At 36.5% G+C, this 21,798-nt stretch overlaps 1 protein-coding gene across 1 annotated transcript in view; it reads left to right on the plus strand.

Moving 5' to 3' along the window:
• MIB1 (MIB E3 ubiquitin protein ligase 1) overlaps positions 1 to 21,798 on the plus strand; it is a 77,634-nt gene that overhangs the window by 27,461 nt on the left and 28,375 nt on the right. The window contains exons 7-12 of the mRNA XM_075704582.1: positions 1,163 to 1,346; positions 1,659 to 1,803; positions 2,985 to 3,118; positions 4,179 to 4,286; positions 8,564 to 8,761; positions 11,253 to 11,404. Coding sequence (XP_075560697.1) covers positions 1,163 to 1,346; positions 1,659 to 1,803; positions 2,985 to 3,118; positions 4,179 to 4,286; positions 8,564 to 8,761; positions 11,253 to 11,404 — 921 coding nt within the window. The remainder of the gene's footprint in view (positions 1 to 1,162; positions 1,347 to 1,658; positions 1,804 to 2,984; positions 3,119 to 4,178; positions 4,287 to 8,563; positions 8,762 to 11,252; positions 11,405 to 21,798) is intronic.

Genomic DNA, 21,798 nt, shown 5'->3' on the forward strand with positions numbered 1-21,798 from the left:
ATGTCTAGCATTTTCTTATTCAAAGGGATGTTAGTTTATGTAAATATAGACCAAGAATGGGAAGTGTTGGGGAAGTTGTTGCCAAAACCACTCCCTGCAAGGAGTTTAGGTTTGAAGTTTGATGAGCTGCATCCATGCTAACACGATTCAAACTCTACAGCTGGATCTGAGCTGATATGTCTACATAGTTTCGTGTTGTCTTGCTCTTAAAGGCATAGCTTTAAAAAGCAGCTGATGAACGTAATACCATTTCAGTTGTATCTGGAGACTGACCTGTTCAGTTTGTCCAGAAAGGATTAACGGTGCATTATTCATTCAGGCTTTCCCTCAAGATATTGTTTGTTAATATTGCAAAGTAATGCAAAACAAAGCTGTTTTCTGAGCTAACACAAGCTGAAGGGATGCAAGTGGCACTTCTTCTGACAATCATGGCTGCAGAGCCAGTGAGGGGAGCTGCTCTATCTTGTGGTTTCCTCCCTGACTTTGCCTGTTATAGAGATTATCTGATGCTTCTCAACTAGTTCATATAGCTGAACAAAAGTCAACCCCAGAACAAATGGCATATAAAGGAGAGATCACCATATTATATACTAGAATATAACTCAGCATAAAACCAGCTAAATGTCTCTAAACCAGTAAAATTTATAGTACGAATTAGGATAGTTTGGTTAAAAATTGAGATGTATCTAGGGCATCCATTTGATTGAAGAGTATTTTTATAACTGAATGTTGCAGCTTATGACTTGGGAGAGAGGGGGCAAAATCCTGTGTTCTTCCCATGTTGTGTCCTGACGGTCCAGTCCTTTGTGGGACAGGTTGGATCTTCCCCTTTTCAACCAGAGTTGTCTCCTCTTCCTGGAAAAATAAACAAACTGTATAGCTACTTTCAGAGCTATTATATTGTTGTCAGCTTGCTTCCCCTCAGGCAGGATATTTCTTTATTGCTTTACAAATGTACATCTCTGAAGATTACCCTGGAAATATTCAACTAATGAGCCACAGACAAGTTTATGGGCAAAAAACGGTTAGCAACAAATACGCTATAGTATCCAACTGGAGAAAGTTTGCAGGCATACAAGCAGAATCTTGTCCAACAGATAATTTTTAAACTTGTATTTCACTTTGCATGTTTAAAATCTACTTTAAATGATTCATTGTCTAGGTGGACATTTAATCCAGCTGTTCTCACCAAAGCCAATGTTGTTCGAAGTGGTGATGCTGCTCAAGGTGCAGAAGGAGGTACCTCTCAGTTTCAAGTGGGTGACCTTGTTCAAGTATGTTATGACTTAGAGCGAATCAAGCTTCTTCAGAGAGGTCATGGAGAGTGGGCTGAAGCAATGCTTCCAGTAAGTAATTGTATGTTTGGATTCATACAATTGTAAAACTTGCATAGTATTCTAGTTATGGTTGGTAATAATATCTGGAGGTTGTGGGAGTCAAAAGTGATTTTTTTCTAAGTTAGAGAGAATGTATTTCATCAAACATGATGTAATACTTGCTCAGATGTAGTAATCTACTTAGTCTGATGAAACGTAGCTAAAGGTATTAGTGACTGTACTATTAAACAACTGGCTTAAAATTTGTGACTTATTTTAACATTCAGATTTCTAAATATTTTATTTTTGGTATTATTTGCATTTGACATTTTCTTTATGCAGACTTTAGGTAAAGTTGGTCGGGTCCAGCAGATCTATTCAGACAGTGACTTAAAGGTAGAGGTTTGTGGGACATCTTGGACATACAATCCAGCAGCTGTCTCAAAGGTGGCATCAGCAGGATCTGCTATAAGTAATGCATCTGGTGGTAAGTTTGAAGAATAACCAGTAATGTATGCATGGCAGGTATTTGTATTAATTAAAAAATTGTTAATAAGTACTAGTACATAGTTTGTATGCAAGGTTAATAATACAGTTGGGGTTTGGCTAATTGATGTTATATCTTAGAGAAAGATACAAGAAGCAGCTTGCAGTCTGTACGGAAATGTTGGTTGTTGTTATCTTGATGAGGTGCAAAAACTCCAAATTGAACTTGGGTTTCTGTTTGGCCACAGTGCAGGTATGTCTTTGGAGGTCTCTAAGGACTTTAAAATTTTAATGATTCGAAGGGGCATTAGACTGGAGTAGGAGCTAAGGTATGAAGAGAGTGTCAATGGCTGTAGCAAGCAGCATACTTCTTGTTTAATAGGTGGTGTGGGATAGCAAGTGTGAGGGATCTGTTGCAAGCAGTTACTCAAGATAATATTCTTTCCTTAAAATTTCTGTCTTAAAATTTAGTCAGATGTCCTTTGACTAATTACAGTGGGATTTTTTTGTGTGTCTATGTAATCACATTTGAGTTCTGGTGAACCTGCTCTCGTTCATCTAATAACAAGGCAGAAGGACTGTCCAATGTGATTTATGTTCTGTTGGCTATTTCACAGATCAACTAAACTGGAATGTTTTTCCTCTTTTTGGTCATAGCTAGTTGTTTTTTCCTTTTCACATATTTGCTTTAGTGCCAAGAAACCTTTCTACATAGTTTTCTAGACTTTTTCCTAGGGCGGCATAGATACAGTGAGTTTTCTGCAATAAAGATAAAGTCACAGTGGCCATAAAACTAGCTAGAAGAGTAATATGACTTAGTGTTTCAAATGACAGAGGGCAGGGTATAGCCTAAGTTAAGCTAGGAGACTAGGAAGCCTGTTATATCAATATGTAAACTTACGTTTTTACCTCCTCCCCACCCTTCTATATTTTGTGGTAGACAAGCTATTTGTGGTTCAGTCAACTTTTGTTTTGAAGTGTGTGATGTGACAGTCTCAACTATCTAAAGGGTACTGGGGTGCAGTGCTTACTCAGAACTGAACAACTTACAGCTGCCATTTTACAGTGGTTTGTGTATTACTGTGTACGTGCCTTTAGAAACATGACAAATTTAGCTGTTACTTTTCTGTTCTTGTGTGATTAGAATTGTAATCTTAATTGTCCTTTGATTAATAATTATAGAGAGATTGTCCCAGCTATTGAAAAAATTATTTGAAACCCAAGAATCTGGAGATCTCAATGAAGAATTGGTTAAAGCTGCTGCCAATGGAGATGTTGCTAAAGTGGAAGATCTGCTGAAGAGACCAGATGTGGATGTAAGTGCTCTGGTTTGGGAGGACCTGTTCTGGGGATCTGTAATACTAAAGGAAGCGAAGCTCTCCTAGGCTCTTTGCCAGTCACTAGTGTGTCTGCATAGAAGTAGTACAGCTGGTTCTAGTGTCTCTTCTCCCATTTGTTGTCCTATGAAACGTGTTGGGGGGTGTGTGAAAATAGTGCTTTACAACCTTTCTCACTGGACAGATTTGGTGTTCTGTTGTCTGCCACGAATTAAAATACCTTCCAGCCTCTGTCTGCCGGAGTTGGGGCAGAGAACCAAACGCTCACAATTAGTGAAGGGTCTTCAATGTCTTGTTTTGAGGGGATAGAAAGAAAGAGTGTAGATTTGGGGGATTTTTTGCTGTTGTTGTGGGTTTTGGGGTTTTTTGTTTGGTTTTTTTTTTAACTGAGGAGGTAGATCATTTAATCTGCTCTCTGTCAGATTTCTTTTACCAACTTGTCTAATCACCTAGTAGTGAAAAGTCTAAAAGAAAATGCTTAAGAATTATTGGACTTGGTTCAGGGAATATGTTTTAAAATCACAATCAAATGTTTTTCTCACTACAGCAGTAGTAATTCTTGCAGATAAGAGACTAAACTCCATCAGTTCTGAGGATTGATTTGTGGCTCAAGATTGTATAAAACATGGTATTTTGTTCAGACTGATTCCTGTTGTTGCCATAAATTAGAAGATGAAGTTAAATATACTGTAGAGTGGAAGACTGGTATCATTCTGAGACCTGTTCTCAAAATCTTGCCTTTACAGTAGCCCAAAGATGAAAGTTTTTGATCTAGCTATTGTTAAGGTCTTAATGCTTGAAATAAATCCATTTCTTGTTTCTTTCTTTCAGTCTAGCTAATACTATAGAAATGAAATTGAGAAGACCTAGGAGATTATATGTGCCAGAAAGGCAACTGTCTAAAAATTGTTTATTTGATACTTTCATATGCGTGCTGTTGCTTTAGTAGTATACATGCAAGCTTATTAGAAAACTTAAAGTAGCTCATAGGGGAGGTGTGTATCTTGCAACTTACTTCAAAGTGTTGATATGCTTCCAGGTGAACGGACAATGTGCTGGACACACAGCTATGCAAGCTGCTAGTCAGAATGGCCATGTTGACATTTTGAAGTTGCTTCTGAAACAGAATGTGGATGTCGAAGCAGAGGTAACCTAAATATTTCAAAATATGCTTTGTGTCTCCTTAAGTTTTAAACTTTGCTACATACAAAATAGCAATTCTATTGGAGTTGCCTTTTTTTTTAAAAGTCAGAGTGAAAAAACTTTTCTTACTGTGATTCATCAGCACAAGAAGGACATGGACCTGTTGGAGGGGGTCCAGAGGAGGGCCACAAAAATGATCCGAGGGCTGGAGCACCTCTCCTACGAGGCCAGGCTGAGAGAGCTGGGGTTGTTCAGCCTGGAGAAGAGAAGGCTGCGAGGAGACCTTATTGCGGCCTTTCAGTACTTAAAGGGGGCCTATAGGAGGGATGGGGGCAATCTTTTTAGCAAGGCCTGTTGTGACAGGACAAAGAGTAATGGATTTAAACTAAAGAAGAATAGATTTAGACTAGACATAAGGAAGAAATTTTTTACAATGAGAGTGGTCAGGCACTGGAACAGGTTGCCCAGAGAGGTAGTGGAGACCCTGTCCTTCAAGGTCAGGTTGGCTGGGGCTCTGAGCAACCTGATCTGTAAAGCTGTCCCTGCTCACTGCAGGGGGGCTGGGCTAGATGATCTCTAAAGGTCCCTTCCAACCCAAAGCATTCTATGATTCTGTTCCCGAATTAGCCTACTACTAACAATATTACAAAAGGTCAATATCCAGTTCTTTTGCACCTCTAAGTGAAATGTAATCTTAATATAATAGAGCTATGTAAACTAGTATGTGATTGTAGTGGTTGAAACCCCTTCTTTATTTCCTTTATTTCATTTCAGCAGTAGAATGCAATAGACTAGCATGCTGCCTGTGGTATTCAGAGAAAAAGATGTTGTCAGATACTGCATCTCCAACTTCAGATACTTGCTATGCTTCTTATATACAGTGTTCAGTTAGGAGGAAATTTTCCGTTCTTAACTAAAGCAAGTTTGAACAGAAAGTAATAACAGTTTTTTTGGGTAGAAACTGCCAACTCTGGTTCCAGTTTTTAGTTTGGGGGGTTTTTTTAGCTTCACCCAAAATGGAAGGATTTCTCTTAGGTTTTTTAGAATTATTGTTTGTAAGAAAATTATCTGTCAGCGTAGTATGTATTTGCATTTTGTATTGATTTTGCTTCATTTACTTACACAGAACGCACTGATATTGCAGCCTTTGCTTATTTTTGTGAAGCACAAGAAGGATCTGTCAAATTTCTCTTATTAAGAATATAAATTAAAGCCTAATAGAATGCTTAGAAGTTAATAGTGTGCCCAGTCATTGTTTGCATAACAGAAAAATAACCTTATATGCTTGGGCATTTAGCTTTATGTTGTATTTGATATACAGAAGTTATAATACGTTAATACATTAATGAAGTGATGATGTAATCCTTGGAACTAAGAATATTTTTTTATTCACAGATACACCATTATTTTATAAAAGTTTTCTGCTAAATGGTAAAGATGGCTTAGATTTGATGCAGTACACACTTGCTGTGGTCTGATTTCTGTGAAGGAGCTTCATTTTAGAAGTAGTGCTTTCACTGCAGTACATAGCATATACTGTTACAAACTAGACTAAGCTGCTTTTCATCTGTACTATGGGATCAAAGCTGCCGTGTTAAGTGGTGGACTGATACTTTCTTCTCTGGTACAAGGAAGGGTTAGAAGCATTAGAGAGGGAAGTAGAAGCAGTGCTTAAACAGCTTCAAGATAATACACCTGGTAATCAGCTAGCAGTAGAATTGTTAAGAGTTCACATTTGCTCAGGCTTCAGAAGTATTGTAACACTAGCATTAAAAAAAATCCCTGAAATTTTTTATTTGAATTTTCAAGCCTTTTCATGTAACTTTAAGTTAAGTGAAGATGATATTCTTAGCTAATTACATAATTGCATTAATTACAGTAATATTCATCATATATGTATGATTAGATTAATGATTATGTGTTTCAGGCTTAAAAAAATGACAGCTGCCTATAAATTAGTGACGTGAAGATGCAGCAAAGTCATCCCATGCCACAGAAAGTAAAAATTTAGTCCATTACTTCACTGTTACAGTCTGTGGCATGGAAGCAATGGATAAAAATCCTTACTTTGCCTGCTTTGTAGCTAAATTGGATGTATTTACACTTACAGTCACTGCTGCAAAGTATAAACATGTATGATGACGTTTTCTGGGGATGCCCTCATACTGTTGTCTCCTCTGTGCTTGTGTCTCTGACAGCTTAATGTAGAGTACAAGTGGCCTCTGTTTAGTCAGAAAATAACTTGTTACTGATAGAGCTCAAAAGGCCTGATGTGGGTATTATATGGTAAAAATATGTAGCCTTCTAGTCTGCAGAAATTAATGGGTATCAGTTATTATATTGACAGTACTGACTATTATATTGTTGGCATGTATAGAAATACAGTGCTTTTAATATTTAGATTTATATCTAAATATGTCAGATGCTTAATTAGTTGCTAGCTTTTTCTAGGTATATTAATGTATTATTGCCTAGAAACTGCACAGTGATTCAGCTCCTGAGATTATTTGTTTTGAAGCTGAGCTAAAAAAAAGGCACTTGCTTTCTTGGACCTCTACTCATTAACTAGAAATTCTATACAATAAGATTTTATAAAATCGGGGGTTTGCATCTCAAAATTGGAGTATGTTAAAATCATAAAATATTTAATAAATTATATGGAGTTTCATCAGTAAGTATCTTGGTGTACTTTGTGGACTGCAAATACGAAAAGACCAATTGCCACATACCTGTGAAACAAAATGCTCTGTAAATATAAATGTTGTAGCAGTTTAACACTACTGTCATGCTCTTGGTAAGTTTCACCTCATAATGTTCTTTATAACCAGATGAGAAATACAGAAAAGTTCCCCTTTCTGATCCTTTCCCCTTCCAAATGGGCAAGCTTTGGCTTCTTTTGACTGTTGGTGTTAGATGAGCCTGAGAATGAGTCTGCTCTCTTAGAGGACAGGTTCATGGCATGAGTTGGTTTGGAAGGCATAAAAATACCTTTATTTCAAAAGCTATTGAAGCTGCTGTTTAATGCCCTGACCGTCTTGAAAATCGTGTTAATATTTCCAAAAAGATATATTTGATAATTAGCAGATAAGTCTCCTTCCATCATTTTTTTTTTAAATACTGTAAATAGTCTTCTTGTTATCTTGTAATTGTGCAAATATGATTTCTTCTGAGAACTATTTTTTGCATTGATGTAAAATGTATTAGAAATGTGTTGCACATAATAAAAATAACTTTTGAAAAACATTGCTGGAGGGGAAGCAAATTGCTAAGAGAAAGTAAGCTTACCCAAGAAAGACATCAGTGCACCCTTGCTCAGTCATGATTTTATCTCCTACTTACAATTTTCAGTATTTCTCTATTGTCAAAATTAAATTCTACAAATACATAGTAATATTCTACTGTACACAAAAATTTAGTTGGAAACTAGCTGATGGAAGTTATTATTTCATTGAAACCTCTTACATACCTTTCATTTTACTTTTAGCTTTTGTATATTGTCATTAATGTTGAAATCACTTGATTAATATTTTAAAATGTTTCATGTAGTATAGTCTGCTCTTATGGATGTTAAAATAACCCAAACTGACAAATTTATGACTTTCATACCTTAGTTTGGATGAAACTGAAACAAACTGAATTTAATCAGAGCTTTAATGCTGTGAATCTTCATTATAGAATCAGAACTTCTAATTAATTTCACCATCAATCCCAAATTTCCTTTGGAAAAGGTTTATTAACTGAAAACTAAGACACAGATAATAAACCCTAACAAATATTAGCTTAATTGTATGACCAAGGCGATTCTCTTGTCTTATACCATGATCTGGAATTTGTAACCCTTCCTGGGTTGCAGAAAGGGTTACCCTGGACTACTAAGTGTAACGGTGTTTGGGGGTTGGGTTTTGTTTGTGGGGGCTTGGGGGGGGGGGGGTGTTTGGTTTTGGGGGGGTTGGGGTTTTTTTGACAGTGGTTATTTTGTAGTAGAAACCCAAATGAATTTATTCGCGTTTCTGATGAACATATCACAAAGATTCAGGGCAGTAGTTGTATATGGTATAGAATGTCATAGAATATGTATGTTTATATACGAACAGACTCTTCATCCTCTATTGCTGCGGTTTGAGCAATTATTTTAATTAGGTATTTGAATGGTATCATGGTTGTCTAATATTTCTTTCTCTTTAAAGAAATCAAATGTGCACAATGGTTCAGTTTAATCTTCTTGTGTAAATGCAAAGGAAATGTGGAATATACTGGGTCAAATTACTGTTTCTACTTTAGGACAAAGATGGAGACAGGGCCGTCCATCACGCAGCCTTCGGTGATGAAGGTGCTGTGATAGAGGTTTTGCACCGAGGCAGTGCAGATTTGAACGCTCGCAACAAACGCAGGCAGACTCCACTTCATATTGCTGTCAACAAAGGTCATCTGCAAGTTGTAAAGACTTTACTGGACTTTGGCTGCCATCCTAGTCTCCAGGTAAAGTAAATATTAATATCTATTCACTTTTTAGCTACCGAATTTTATGATTTGCTGTGTGTAGATGTTGTGTGGAGGTGGTAGAAGAATTATGGAAAATGGGATTGAAAGGAACAGACCTTGTGAAGTTATCTGTCCCAGCTTCTACCCCGATGTGATCAGCTGTAATAAAAATGCTATTAAATCTATTTGTTTTCTTGACAGCTGGATGGACACCTGATTTATTCTAGGCAGTTGATGTTAATTGGTATTTTCACAGACTGTAGTTATCTGTAATTGTTAACTTTCTCTCTAGATTAATTCCTCCTCTATTGAATCCACAGCTGTTTGCTCCTTCTGCAAGCTACAGCTTTGCATTTTTTGGCTGATGATACTGTGGAATGTTGTGTTAAAAGAAACCTTTTTTCAGAATTAACCTGTCATTGAAAGAACTATTTAGCCAGATTCTCTTCTAAATGTTCAGCCTTTCATCTAAAAAGCCCTCATGCATAGGGCCTCAAGTACCATAATTTCCCAGGGATTTTTATCTGTAATGAATGTGGTGGAAGCTGTGAGGTATGAGTGCAACCTCCTGTTGAGAAGGTAGAGTAGAAACCTGCTATCAAATAAGCAGGCATCCACATTCTGTATGAGCTGAATGTAGCTGCATGCAGTGCATTAGTAAAACAAATCAGAATGGGTAAGTTTGAAGAGGTTTGCAACAAAGAAAAAGCTGTAATGTCCTGGGTGAATCAAGATATGCAATAACACATTTACCTCCTTGTCTTGCCATGTCAACAATTAGTGGTATTTTTTTTTTTTGAAGCTGTATATCCATATAACAAATGATGAGCAAACTTTCTTGAAATTAGTGAATATAGTGATTGTTTATCTGCTTCCACCTGGCTTTATAGGTACTGTCTTGCTCTTGTTGAGGTTGAGCTGTTAACAAGCTAACATCCATCCAGACCCTGTTTAGTATTTGTTGAACAGTAGATATTATAAGGAGTCTGATGTGTTAGGCCAAATAAAGGGTGACTGTATATCATATAATGATGCGTGGTATATGGGTAGCCAAAGTGGATGTGTCTGACTTTATAGAAGTCTGTCTGGACTGAAAAATTCAGTAGAATGGTGTTATGGACCTCCATCTGGAAAATATAATTGTCATTGAAAATAATGAACTTTGAGATCATACGCATGTGCTGAGGAACTCCGATGTGCAAATGTGAGTAGGCGATTTGATTTGGTGGATGAGAGGGGAGACAGACTGAGGCATGACTGGAATTTGACTGGCCAGCACTCTACTACTCAAGCCAATTCACTGTGTAAACAGAAACATATGTAGTCTGTAAACAGTAAATTCAGGAAATATGATCAATTAAACAAAATAAAAGCTACATAAATTAGTTTTGGCAAACTGGTTCACACTGGTTCAGGTGTTTCCATTTTCTGGCACTTTGGCAGTTTTTGATTCTCGCTGTAAAGATTTGTTTTCATATTACTGTATTGCTAAAATGTTCAGCTCCTGTGTTAGTTTGCAGTTGAGTCAGTGTCAGTGACAAAAGCCTTCCTGACTTATATGGTGTTAGAATTTTACTGGAAGCATAAATCTAAAGAGTTTGCCTATATAGCAGCAAATAAGCTTAAATGGATGTGTTTTCTCACTGATAGTCTAGGGTATTCCTTTTCAGTCCAACCATTTGGGTCCTTGAATAAGTAATGTACAAAATGCTTCTAGGAATAAAAAGCATTTTTCCCTTATTTGGGATATTTGAAAAATAAAATGTCAAGCTAAAAATATAAATGCTTTGCCTGTTCAATTATGCACTGAAATATTTCCATGTACCTTGTGTAATGTAATCTGGTATTGGCTAAAACAAGTTTAAAAGCTTAATATTGCTTATGACACTGGCCTTTGCTTCATGGAAAGTGATGTGCTTCAGTTAAAACAGCAGATGTGCCTAAGTTTATTACCTGGACTGCTTTTTATTTTGATTTGTTATGCTTTTACTTCACACTGTCTTTTTGGTGTTGTCTTTTACATGGTTAATTGCTGGCTCAATCTTAGCATCCGTTACTTAAAATTCCCTGTCATCTTCTGCCTGACTAGTCTCCTCTCTGTTGTGTTAGTTTTTGTTGCTGTCCTATGACTCATAAATTGTAACTTGGGCATCAACTCCATCTGGATATGAGGCATAGAGAACTTGATGTCTACACCAGTGTCTTCAGTACTATGAGATGCAAGGCATACTTGAGCTCTGGGTTTGAGTTCTGGTAGTAGTGTAATCATAGAATACTGGAGCACTGAGTAGGATTACCCACTGAAGCATTTGCAAAACCAGAGAAAGATCAGAAGCAGCTTGCTCTGAACTTTGCCGTATAGCAATACTTTTAAGGTCTGAAGAGCTGTTTTGTGTTTGTGTAGTCAGTTTTCCTAGTGATATTTAAGCATCTTTTTTCTTTAATGTGGATGCATGCAAAAATTGATGTAAGCTGTTTCTGGTTTTAGGATTCTGAAGGTGACACTCCACTTCATGACGCAATAAGTAAAAAGCGTGATGATATCCTTGCTGTATTGTTAGAAGCTGGAGCAGATGTTACTATTACCAACAACAATGGGTTTAATGCTCTTCACCACGCTGCACTAAGAGGAAACCCTAGGTAAAGATTTGTTTTTAAAGATTATTTTATCATTTGTGAAAGGAAAACAAGTGCAGGGGAGGGTAGAATTATGGTAGTCTTCCAAAAGATCCTTAAATCTGTGTGTAATTATATTTCTTAAATTTTGACGTTGCTTAGATATGCATCTTTCTAATACTTGGGAAGCCATTATTAGAATGAAACTACTAGTCTGCTCAGTTTAATGCTGTATTAAGGTAACTCCAAATCCCTGGGAAATTTCCTGTGGTGGCTGTAAAATTTTGCCAGTAAATGTTTTGATGAGTAAGTTAGGTAAGATCTTAAGATGGGATCTTAATATAGGATTCGTAAAAATGGTTCCCTTCTCGAATATTGGAACTGGGAAAGGGATTTGAGTTTTTAAGGAGTACTTATTTCTGAATAATTATGAAATACAGCATGCGGTTAAAGTGATCTTAGGATTGTTGCGTTAAATTGTGTTCGTCAGTATAAGAAACATTTAATTTTGTTTTCTTTATGTATAGAAGGACTTTCTTATTTCAGCTTTTATATAGCATCTCATCTGAAAAAGTTACTTTTAAGGCATAATTTGTTTTATGCTAGCTGCATACTATACATCTACATTCAATCTTCAGTTAAGATAGCTTTCAAAAACTATTGCGTAGATAGAACTTAATGGAAAACTTGCTGCATTGCTGGTTACTTATCATGTTGTGGGTAAATGGTATTCTTCAGAGCCGTCATTCTAGCCAGACTTCAATAATATTTTATCATATGGTGGAGAATTCAGTATAGTTTAAATGAAATAAGAAATGTGTGTGTTTTACTTGTTTACTTTACTACTAAATTCTACTTTTCAGTTGAGTGAAGTTAGACAAATAAGGCTGTATATTAATATATGGGAATAAAATCTGGGTTAGTGTCTTAGAACACAGTTACCAAAACTGATAGTTAAAAAGTAAACATAAGTATTTATGTATTTGGAATGGAATCACACTTTACAAAATAGAAGTAGTGGTTGGAGATGTTAATAGGAACAATAAATGTGTTTACAGTTTTCTACAGTGCTCATAAAAGGTCTGTAAGACAACATGTCAAGGACCTAGGTAAGGGGGCTTATTTTTGGCATTCAGAAGACAATACTTTCAAGTCTGACTTGGTAAATTCTTAATGTGAATTCTCCATATTTACATAACAGCATTATGTTAGCCAGGAATACTGTTTCCTGTCTCCAGTTACCTAGGTGGAGTATTTTTTTGGTTTTGTTCTGTGATGCTTTCCTTAGGCTATTGTGATAGTTGGTTTGCGTAGTCGCGATCTGAATATGAGATGCAGGGAAAGTGTATGGAAAAAAAGCTCTTCGTAGAGATGCTGAAGATTTTTCTGTGAGTGAAGGTTTTAAGGAGCGGCAGGCTTTTTCTTTGATGGAGGGATCCAAATTGTAGTTCAGACTGGGTCAGTTTGATGGTTGGTAGAATGTGAGGCACAGTGCAGTTTTTCCCAGAGTCCTCTCTCCTTTACAACAGTTTTTATTAAAAGAATAGGCAAATATTTCCAATATTAGCGATTTGAACCGTGTATAGGTTCCCCCCATGCATGTGGTTTCACTTGCATCTAAACCAGTTAGATGTCTAAAGCTGTTAGATGTCTGTTTTTTTGATTGCAGTTATATATGAGCACTTCTGAAGCATGTAAAAAGAGAGAATGTTGTGTCCAGTAGTAGTTTCATTTGTTCACAGCATTAGATGTTTTACACATCAGCCTGGGAAGAAATTAATGAAAATAAAACCAAAATAATTCTATTTTGAATAATTTTTCCCCCCACCCCCAGCCAAAACATTATAATAGTTTGATTCATTTAGGAGTTAAATTTTATTTTCTTTAAGTCTTCAGTGATAGTTGTTTATTTCATTGTTGACTCTGTAGTTCTACCACCGGCCTGTTTCTGAATGAAACCAAAGGTTTTATATTTGCCACTTTGTTTTTCTGGTTTGATACAGAACAACGGATATTACTAATCTATTAAATGCACTAAGCACAAGCTATTTAAAACACTGTTAAAAATAACCCCCGAACTTTAGCTTGTAGCTGGTATGGGTCACAAGCAGTACATAATATATTCTGCTTAAAACCTTACTTAAGGACCTATCTTTCCTAATCTAAGCTTTTCTGTTTCACCTAAACTGGAGGTTTTGTGACTTATATGGAATACAGTGCACTAAATTCCCCTTGAGGTCAAATATATAAATATATTATGTTATTTTGTAAATGTTATTTTATAAAAGTTAAACATATATTCATATATGTATACAAGCATGTGTGCATGCGTGTATATCTACACTTACAAAAATAAAATACTTGCTATGTACATAGGTATTGATAAAGTCCGCATCCATCTTACTTGTTAATGATAATAAAATAAATGCATGTGTTAAGTATTGTGGCATGGATGCCACAATAAAGTGAACTAGATTTCTATAGAATTTTTTACAGTTGATATCAAATAGGTATTTGGAAACAATTTCATTTTCAGTGCAAAACCTATTCTGTTTCTTACTTGAGTTCTGACCTTTACTAACAGTAGGGAAATAAATAGGTCTCCAAGAAAAAAACCCACACAAACTATGCCAAGAAGAACATTAGAAAGTTTTTAATTTTCCATATGAAAATAAATATATTCTATTTTAAACATTTGAATATTAGACAAATATTATAGGAAAGATAGTGATTTATGTCAAATAGCTTAGATTTTCTCAGCACTTAATCTTCTGTTACAGTTTGACAGTGTTTTCCAGAAGTCAAGGTATAGTGTGTTTTGGAGAGCATCCTATTGTTAGTGGAATATTTCTCCTTTCAATAATTTGCTTCTCTTCAGGCCTTGTGAATTGGTACAGAAACAGAACTTTTGTTTTTCGTGCCAGTGTATCATGTTGAAATGTAGAATGGGCATTATTCAGTTTATGCTGTAGGTAGCTTTAAATTTGTGCATGGGGGGGAGAGCTAAAAAGAAATTTTAAGTGAAGTGTGGGGAATTTAAGATTTTGTTTAATACGTGGTTTCTTGTTCATGATTTTTAACTGTCAGTCATATTAAAAATGCATTTATTTTGGACTTCTTTCCAAGTACTGTGAACCTCAAAGCTTGGCAGACTTTGCCTCTTCAGCGGTAATGAGATTTTTTCAGACAGAAAAAAGGAGAGTGAAATTTGAAAATGCTGTACAGATTGGTTATTTTTGCTATGTTATCAACTCTTGGTTATGTTTGATCTCTTCACATACCTGTGACTTCAGAGTTTTGAGCTGAAGACATGACTGTGAAGTGTAGGCGTATTTTATATCCGTTGCCCCAGTTAGTTTTAGATTTGCATTGTATCTTGTGAAGAGAGCGCTATTCACACTGCAGCTAGCATCTTAAATAGAGGCTGCTTTTAGAGCTGACCTGACTTTGCACATGCGTACAACTAGTTCTTCAGAGCAATAAATTCTGCTGGACTTTAAAAAAATTAAAATACTGGGGTACGATGCAGATTTCATATTGCTGTCCAATAGCAAGAAGTATGTAATCTTTATGTTCATAAACTAGCAAGTAGGATATTATCGTTTAAAATGGAATTATACCTTTTTTCCCATGGTTGTCTTTAGTAGATTTCTTCTTGTTTTTAGACCTGCAGATCATTTAACTGGTTGGCAGTGGAATTTTTAACTGATTTTAGTGATGAATGTGAGAGGTGGGGTTTCTCACCTGTGCTTAGTGTTAATGAGTGTCTCAGGGACTTTTGTGGTGTATTGTTGTGGAGGTCCTCACAGAGACAAGTTGAGTTGTACAATTATTTTCTAAACCAGTGAAAGGGATTTTTTGCTCTCATATTTGCAGTTCTGACACTAAGTGTAGGTTGAAGCTGAGTGCAAAAACGTGCTCCTAAAACCTCTTATTAAAGTATTGTGTCAGCAAATGGTTTGAAAGAAGACTCTTATTCAAGTTGATTTGGAGAAAGAATATAATCTCTGAGTAGACCTATAATTAGATGGCAGATTAGCCTGTAGCTGTTGAGGTCAGTGACAAATTTATTATCTTTAAATAGTAAATAATATGCCTAACATGTGTGAGATGGCAAATACAATTCCCACCCTGTGGAGTTTCCTCCCTTGTGCAATTTAAAAAAAAAAAGTGGGGGGGAGGGGCATGCGAAGAGAGGTGCCCAGAGAGCAGACTTTCCCTCCATTGCCAATACTGTTCATGATTGCTTCTCTTTGATCAGGTTTTTTGGTCAGTTCTGTTACAAAGGGCAACAGACTTGAGGAAAAATACAAGAGACAATAAATCATTGGAAAATGTGTTTATTTCACTGTTTACCTATCTTCTTTATAAATGTTATAGGAGATCAGTTTTCACTGAATATGGACAGAATATTAACCACCAGTAGCTGTTTATTTACAAATACAACCTTGAAATTTTGGACTACAGAATTTACTCTACTTCTTGTTACCTTCTATCTTTGAACTGCCTAGAATGATTGAACTCAACTGCAGAGAGGACTGCATAATTACTCTGAGCAGACTTAGTGTCCAGTTCTAAAAATATGAGAAATCCTGTAGTGATCAATGCATAGCTACAGCTGGTTGAAGGGGACCAAATCCATTGAAGAGGTGATTTGGTTCCATTTTACCAGCTTTAGCAAAGCATTGGAGTGCAGGAAGGTTATAATTCAGTGACATGCTTTTAAGTATGTGAAGGGTTCACAGAGAACATGTGGCTTTCTTCTGTGTTACGTGTTTTGTTTCTAGACAATGCAAATTTTAATTCCTTCACTAAGTTGGAGGTGGCAAAATGGAAAGCCATGCGCCAGAAAGGCCTGTACAGTATCCAGGTTTGTTCCTTTCCTTGAGGCTCTTTGAGTCCCAAATTAAATTATAGTTACAGTTTTAAGTTTTTTCTGTCTGCAGTAATGAAATTCTAGAGTAGTGACCAGAAACAGTAGTTTTACAATTTCTACTCATGTAGAGCTCCCTTGCCTCTTTATGTTAAGCTTTACTGGGGAAGAAGGTTTCGGTTTCTCCCCCACCCTCCCACCCATTCATTTTCTGGCAGGTTCCCTTTTGCAGCTGCTTTAATGCTGTAGTTGGCTAGCACAAGTGTAAATGTCAAGTGCTTTCAATGCCATTACTATATGTCTGGTTAGTATTAACTTTTTAGGAATGATTATATAATATAGCAGGATAGATAATTTTTTTGTTTCACCCTGATCATATACGCAAAAACATTTAATGCCAGAAAAATACAGCTTTTAAAGAATTATCTGGGGGTTGCATCTGATTTCTTCTAAATTGAGGTTCCTAATTAATTTGTGCATGCTCACGTAGCTTTTTTTACTGTTGTATGCTGAATTCTTTTTGAGCTTTGACTGCAGTGGGAAGTAGGGGGCAACCTTAGTTCAAGCCATTCACTAGTAATGAGTATGTCAAGTGTAGTCTACATCTGTTTGTTGCATAGTCTGATGCTGGTGAAAAGATTTATGTAAATATATTCCCAACACCATGTATTCTAATAGAAACATAGCAGGTGTGTCACTTGGACTTAAGCATTAAAGATGGCTATAAAATTAGTTTCTATTTTTACCAGTTATACAGGAACTGTTTTACAGATACAGCTGCTCAAGTGCGCTTTTGGATGGCAATACAGTTTCATGTACTGGCCATATCGGGACAAAAAACGGCCGTGGAAAAAAAGCCGTGTAGCATTTGATAATGTCAGCATCTGTTATCCCTGTCAGTCACACAGTTGAAATGTTTGAGTTACAACTGTGTCAGCAGATGCCCAAAGTTCAGCGTGTGCTCAGTTAAAATTGAACAGCTGATCTAAGTGATGGATGTGACATTTTAGAGTGACTGGATATGTATTCTTAGAGATATGCTAACATGAACTAGCAGGAAGCAATGTCAACATATAATTTTAACTTTTGTATCACTCTGAACTGTCATTTTGTTTCAGAATAGCATTGCAATGTTATACAAAGATGACAAGAAAGAACACAACATGATGAATTGTTACCAAAACCTTTCAAAATAAACTTAAGCTGTTAAAAAGTTGGTCTTGTTATATAGTGGAAGCCAACCAATTGGTGGCGGGGACAGGAACTCTTCAGGAAAAGAAGTAAACACTTAGCAATTAACCCCTCTGTAAAGCTGTTGGTAATACTAAATTGCTTCTGTGAGCATGATCAAGTTCAGTAGCATCGCTGCATTTAGAAAAGCTACTGCAATTTGATTTGTTTCCCACTAGAAACCAGGTTTTAAATTAAATGTTAAGATACTGTAGTCTTCATGCCAAAATATTTGCTCGTAAGAGAAATAGCTTTAAAACAAATGTTAATATTTTATGTAAATGGCTCTAAGATAATGTTTCTTCTTGTGAATATGTTATTCTGTAGTTTCAGGTAATAAAAATAGCAGGCTATGTATAGTATTAGGTATTTGAGAATTATATGAGTATTTGAAAATAAGATTCTCTATCTAAAAATGGTGCATTGCCTTTATTTTTCTTTTCTTTTTCTTTTTTTTTTTTTTCTCCCAGACATTTTAGTAAGCACAGGGGTACAGTTAGAATCTTTAATCTGGGCCAAATGTGCCTACTTATCATGGACATATCCTATTTAATAACTGCTTTTAGAAGGCTGGTGTCATAAATAGGAATGGCTGGATTGATGAGCCGGGAGGTCTTTCCTCATATTTTCCCTTATTCCTGAATTTGATGTTGAGTGCCTTTACTTAGGGATGGTATGTGCTGGTATATTTTAATTACTACCGCTTCTAGAACTTAAAACTGTTGTAGGCCTACTTCTTATGTAGTTCTTACAATTTTCTGGATGCTACAAAGGCCTGTTTTCATGGCCAATTTTAAAAAATCTTGATTTAAAATAAATTCAGCTTATTTGAAAATAGTATTTAAGATAACTTACCTTCTAGGTTGTAGTTGTCATTTGTGTTTTCATTTAGGAATCTGTCAATAGCTTTAATCTGCTGACTAGCAACTGTGGCCTAGAAATCTCTGTATTGTCACTTTCTGTGCATAAACCTGACACTGCACTTTGTATCGAAGAGCTCAGTGAGCATAATAAGTGCTGATTTGGAGAAAATTCTAACTTAAGTCTCATATATTAAATTGCATAAGTTATACTGAATTATTTTGGCTATCCTTTTCTCGAAATCACAGCCTTAGTTTCTTAGCTGTTTCTGCTTGTGCTGTAGTTGCAACCTGTAGATTAAATATTCTATGGTAGATGTAAATTTAAATACTACTGTCTGAAGTACACAGAACTGGCTGTGATTAATAGAGCAATGGCTTGTTTTTAATGAGATACATTTTGATAATCAGACTTTTAAGATTAGTTTAGGATCTATTAAGTGAGGAATAGTGGTTGTGATAAATTTTGCAGCTATGCTGCAATCTTAATCGGTGCATTTCAAGGGTTCATTTCCAGCCTTGTTTTAAATTCTTTGTTTACAACTAATGTTCTGCTTATCAGCTGTTAACGATTCTTCCTACCCACTTTTATAGTCACTTAATTTAATGTTTTGTGATACGTTACTAACAAGTATGAGTTATTTTGGCAATACCAGCTGACCCTTAGCAAGTTAATTTGTCACATGAATGTCATTCAAACAAGAGGGAAACCTGTTTCTTCCAACAGCTGTTTAGTTTCCTCTTACTGGTCGTTCTGTGCCTGCCAAAAATACATACTTCTTTACATTCCATAGCATTGTATGTTCATATGGGTACATAAAGAAGTATGTACTCTGAGCAGGTACACATAGAGTTGCTCGACTACCTGTCAGATGAATCTGAAAAGTATTTTGCTGCTTTCCGTTGCTGTCATTAGGTCAAACTCAGGCTGACAATTGTTTGGAAGAACAATGTTATGATAAACTGATGGTAGAAAATAAACTACTTATTGTAACTGAACTTTGTAATGCAATTTACCTGCACAGTGGCTTAAAGCCGGTTATAGTTCATTGTTCTGGGATGGCACGGACATTAGAAGTGCTTTTCCAGATTTTTGCAGCCTCATTCGGAGTGACCACGTTTGAGTGGAGAGTTGAATCGCTGGTACCTTTGCAACATGTTTTCTTGGAATTCGTAGTTGTATTCCACTGTAAAAAAACCTTCAGCTTCCTCTCAGGTCTTCTAGCAGATTTCCGTGCTGGTGTACAGTTTACATCTAGTGTCCTGAAGGGAAGTATAGACTTGTCTAATATGGCAGTTATAAAATTATTTTCCTACCCTCCCCAATCCCACCTCCGTGCTTTTTGCGTCCCATCCGGTATTCTGCAAACTCTTTGCAGGTTTATACGTATTTCCGTAGTTCACTGTGTTTAAAAACAAAACAAACCCCAGCACATGCCACCGGTGATCCTGCTTATCGTAAAGATGATGACATTGAATTAAGAAAACAACCTTTAACTGCTGTGGCAGCATTTGGATTGTTAGGCCGAAGGTCACATGTGAAAACTAATACCTATTCAACACTTCTGCAAGCAGCTTTTCTCATTTTTTAAAATTGGCACTCACCTGCTTCAGTCAAAAACTTGTCCACACTTGAAATATTTATGAGAACTAAAAAAAAAAAACCAACCCAACCAAAAACCAACCCCAAACCTCAAAGAAACAAGCCCTGAGTTTAACCCTGTTTCATCAGACTCTGTGTGCCTTGGTTTAGAATGGTAGTTAAATATTTGATGTACAGTACGGGTTTGACTTCTAAGGGGCTGTCAGATATAGCTTATGGTTGCTTAATTTGCATTTCAGGAGTTGATTGGGGTTACAGTAAAGAGTAGGCTTTGTCTTTACAGCATTAGAAGTAAATTAGTAAATGTAATAGTAAATGTAATAGTTGTAAGAAGAGCTGAGAGCAGAGGAAGTAAGAATTTCTGCAGCTCATGACAAAAACCTAGTGCAGCTGATAGAGAGCAAATCAGAGTGTAGCAGTAGCTAGCACAGTACTACAAGGAGAAACAGCAATGCAGCATTAGAATCACAGCAGTCACATTCTAGTTTAAGTAGGTTGTTTTCATGTACATCTGAGATAAAGCACCTTGAAAATTTTGCTTAGACCTACTTGAGAACTCAGCATTGCACTACCACGCTGTTTATTAGATTTTCTTTTTAAAGTTGGTAATTTTTTTAGTTGTGCATAGGAAGATAAGAATATATTTCACTAAAAGGAACGATCAGTTAATGGCATTGCAATTTCTGAGTTTATCTTCTTTAAAAAGAATTCTGCCTACCAAGCAAGTTGGGGTTTTTTTGCTATGAAATTTGGACTAATGTTGTTTTCTTTCAACCTGCTCTTTACACTACAAATGCTTGGTACTTTAACACACTCAAAATTAAGCTGTTCCCAGAGTAGAGGGATTAATATAACAATAAAAAAAACATTCTAGTAAATAAGTTATACATGCAGAAAGTCATAGGCATCCTTTAAACGTGCAGAATAATGTAGGTCTCCTGATGTTCTATTACCTGTAAGCTTAGTATCATGCAGCATTTGCAGTTGGAAGAGAGGTAATGACCTAGAGACACATCAGCAGCAGCCATCTCATCCTGAGTGCTCTCTCACTCTATTCGCTGAATCAGCTCTTCATTACAGGGGAGGGGGGAGGCAAGGGGGGGCGAATGTCGGTGCATACAGTACCTCACCACCTTAAATAGATAAAACTCAAAAGAAAAAAAAAAAGCATAAAGACCGGTGCCTAATTGGCACCTGCTGCCTTTCTTGGAATGCTAAAATATGGATGATGTTGTATAGAAATTATACCTTATGTCTGCTGGACTGAGAGTTAAGACTCCAAGGATAGATGCTAGGAAGCCAAGGGAAGGTGAACTTAGCCCACTGTCAGATGAAAATAATCACAGGCAAAAAGGGGAAAAAAAAAAAAAAAACCAAAACAACAAAAAACCAAACCGAGCCCCCAAAAGTTGGAGTTGCTTCCAAAAAAAAAAAAAAGGCACAAAAAAAAAAGAGCGCAATCGTCTCCCCCCTCCCCCGGCAAATATTGGTTTCTTCTAGTTCCTTAGATATTGCACTGCATCTTTTCTTGCTTGAGGTTATGTTTCCAGGCTTAACTGTAGGCAGGTCTGTGTTGAAGCTACTTTCCATCTTCAGAGGTCAAGTCTGCTAGCGAGGTCAGGGCTCCCGCACGCACGCTACAGAAGACACTGACCGTATTTCCCACTCAGAGGACACGAGCAAAACTGTTACGGCTTTATAGGCAGCTAAGCATTTGAAACATGCACTCCCAGGCAAACAGGCTCTCTTGTGCCTCTCTCTTCCCTGACCATATTTAGTCAACCATTGCAAAAAATAGTCTCTCAGCTGTCGATTGTCGATCCGGCGGCGGAGGGAGCCTCTATCCGGCTCT

Source organism: Pelecanus crispus, chromosome 2, assembly GCF_030463565.1.
Source record: "Pelecanus crispus isolate bPelCri1 chromosome 2, bPelCri1.pri, whole genome shotgun sequence".
Taxonomy (NCBI): domain Eukaryota; kingdom Metazoa; phylum Chordata; class Aves; order Pelecaniformes; family Pelecanidae; genus Pelecanus; species Pelecanus crispus.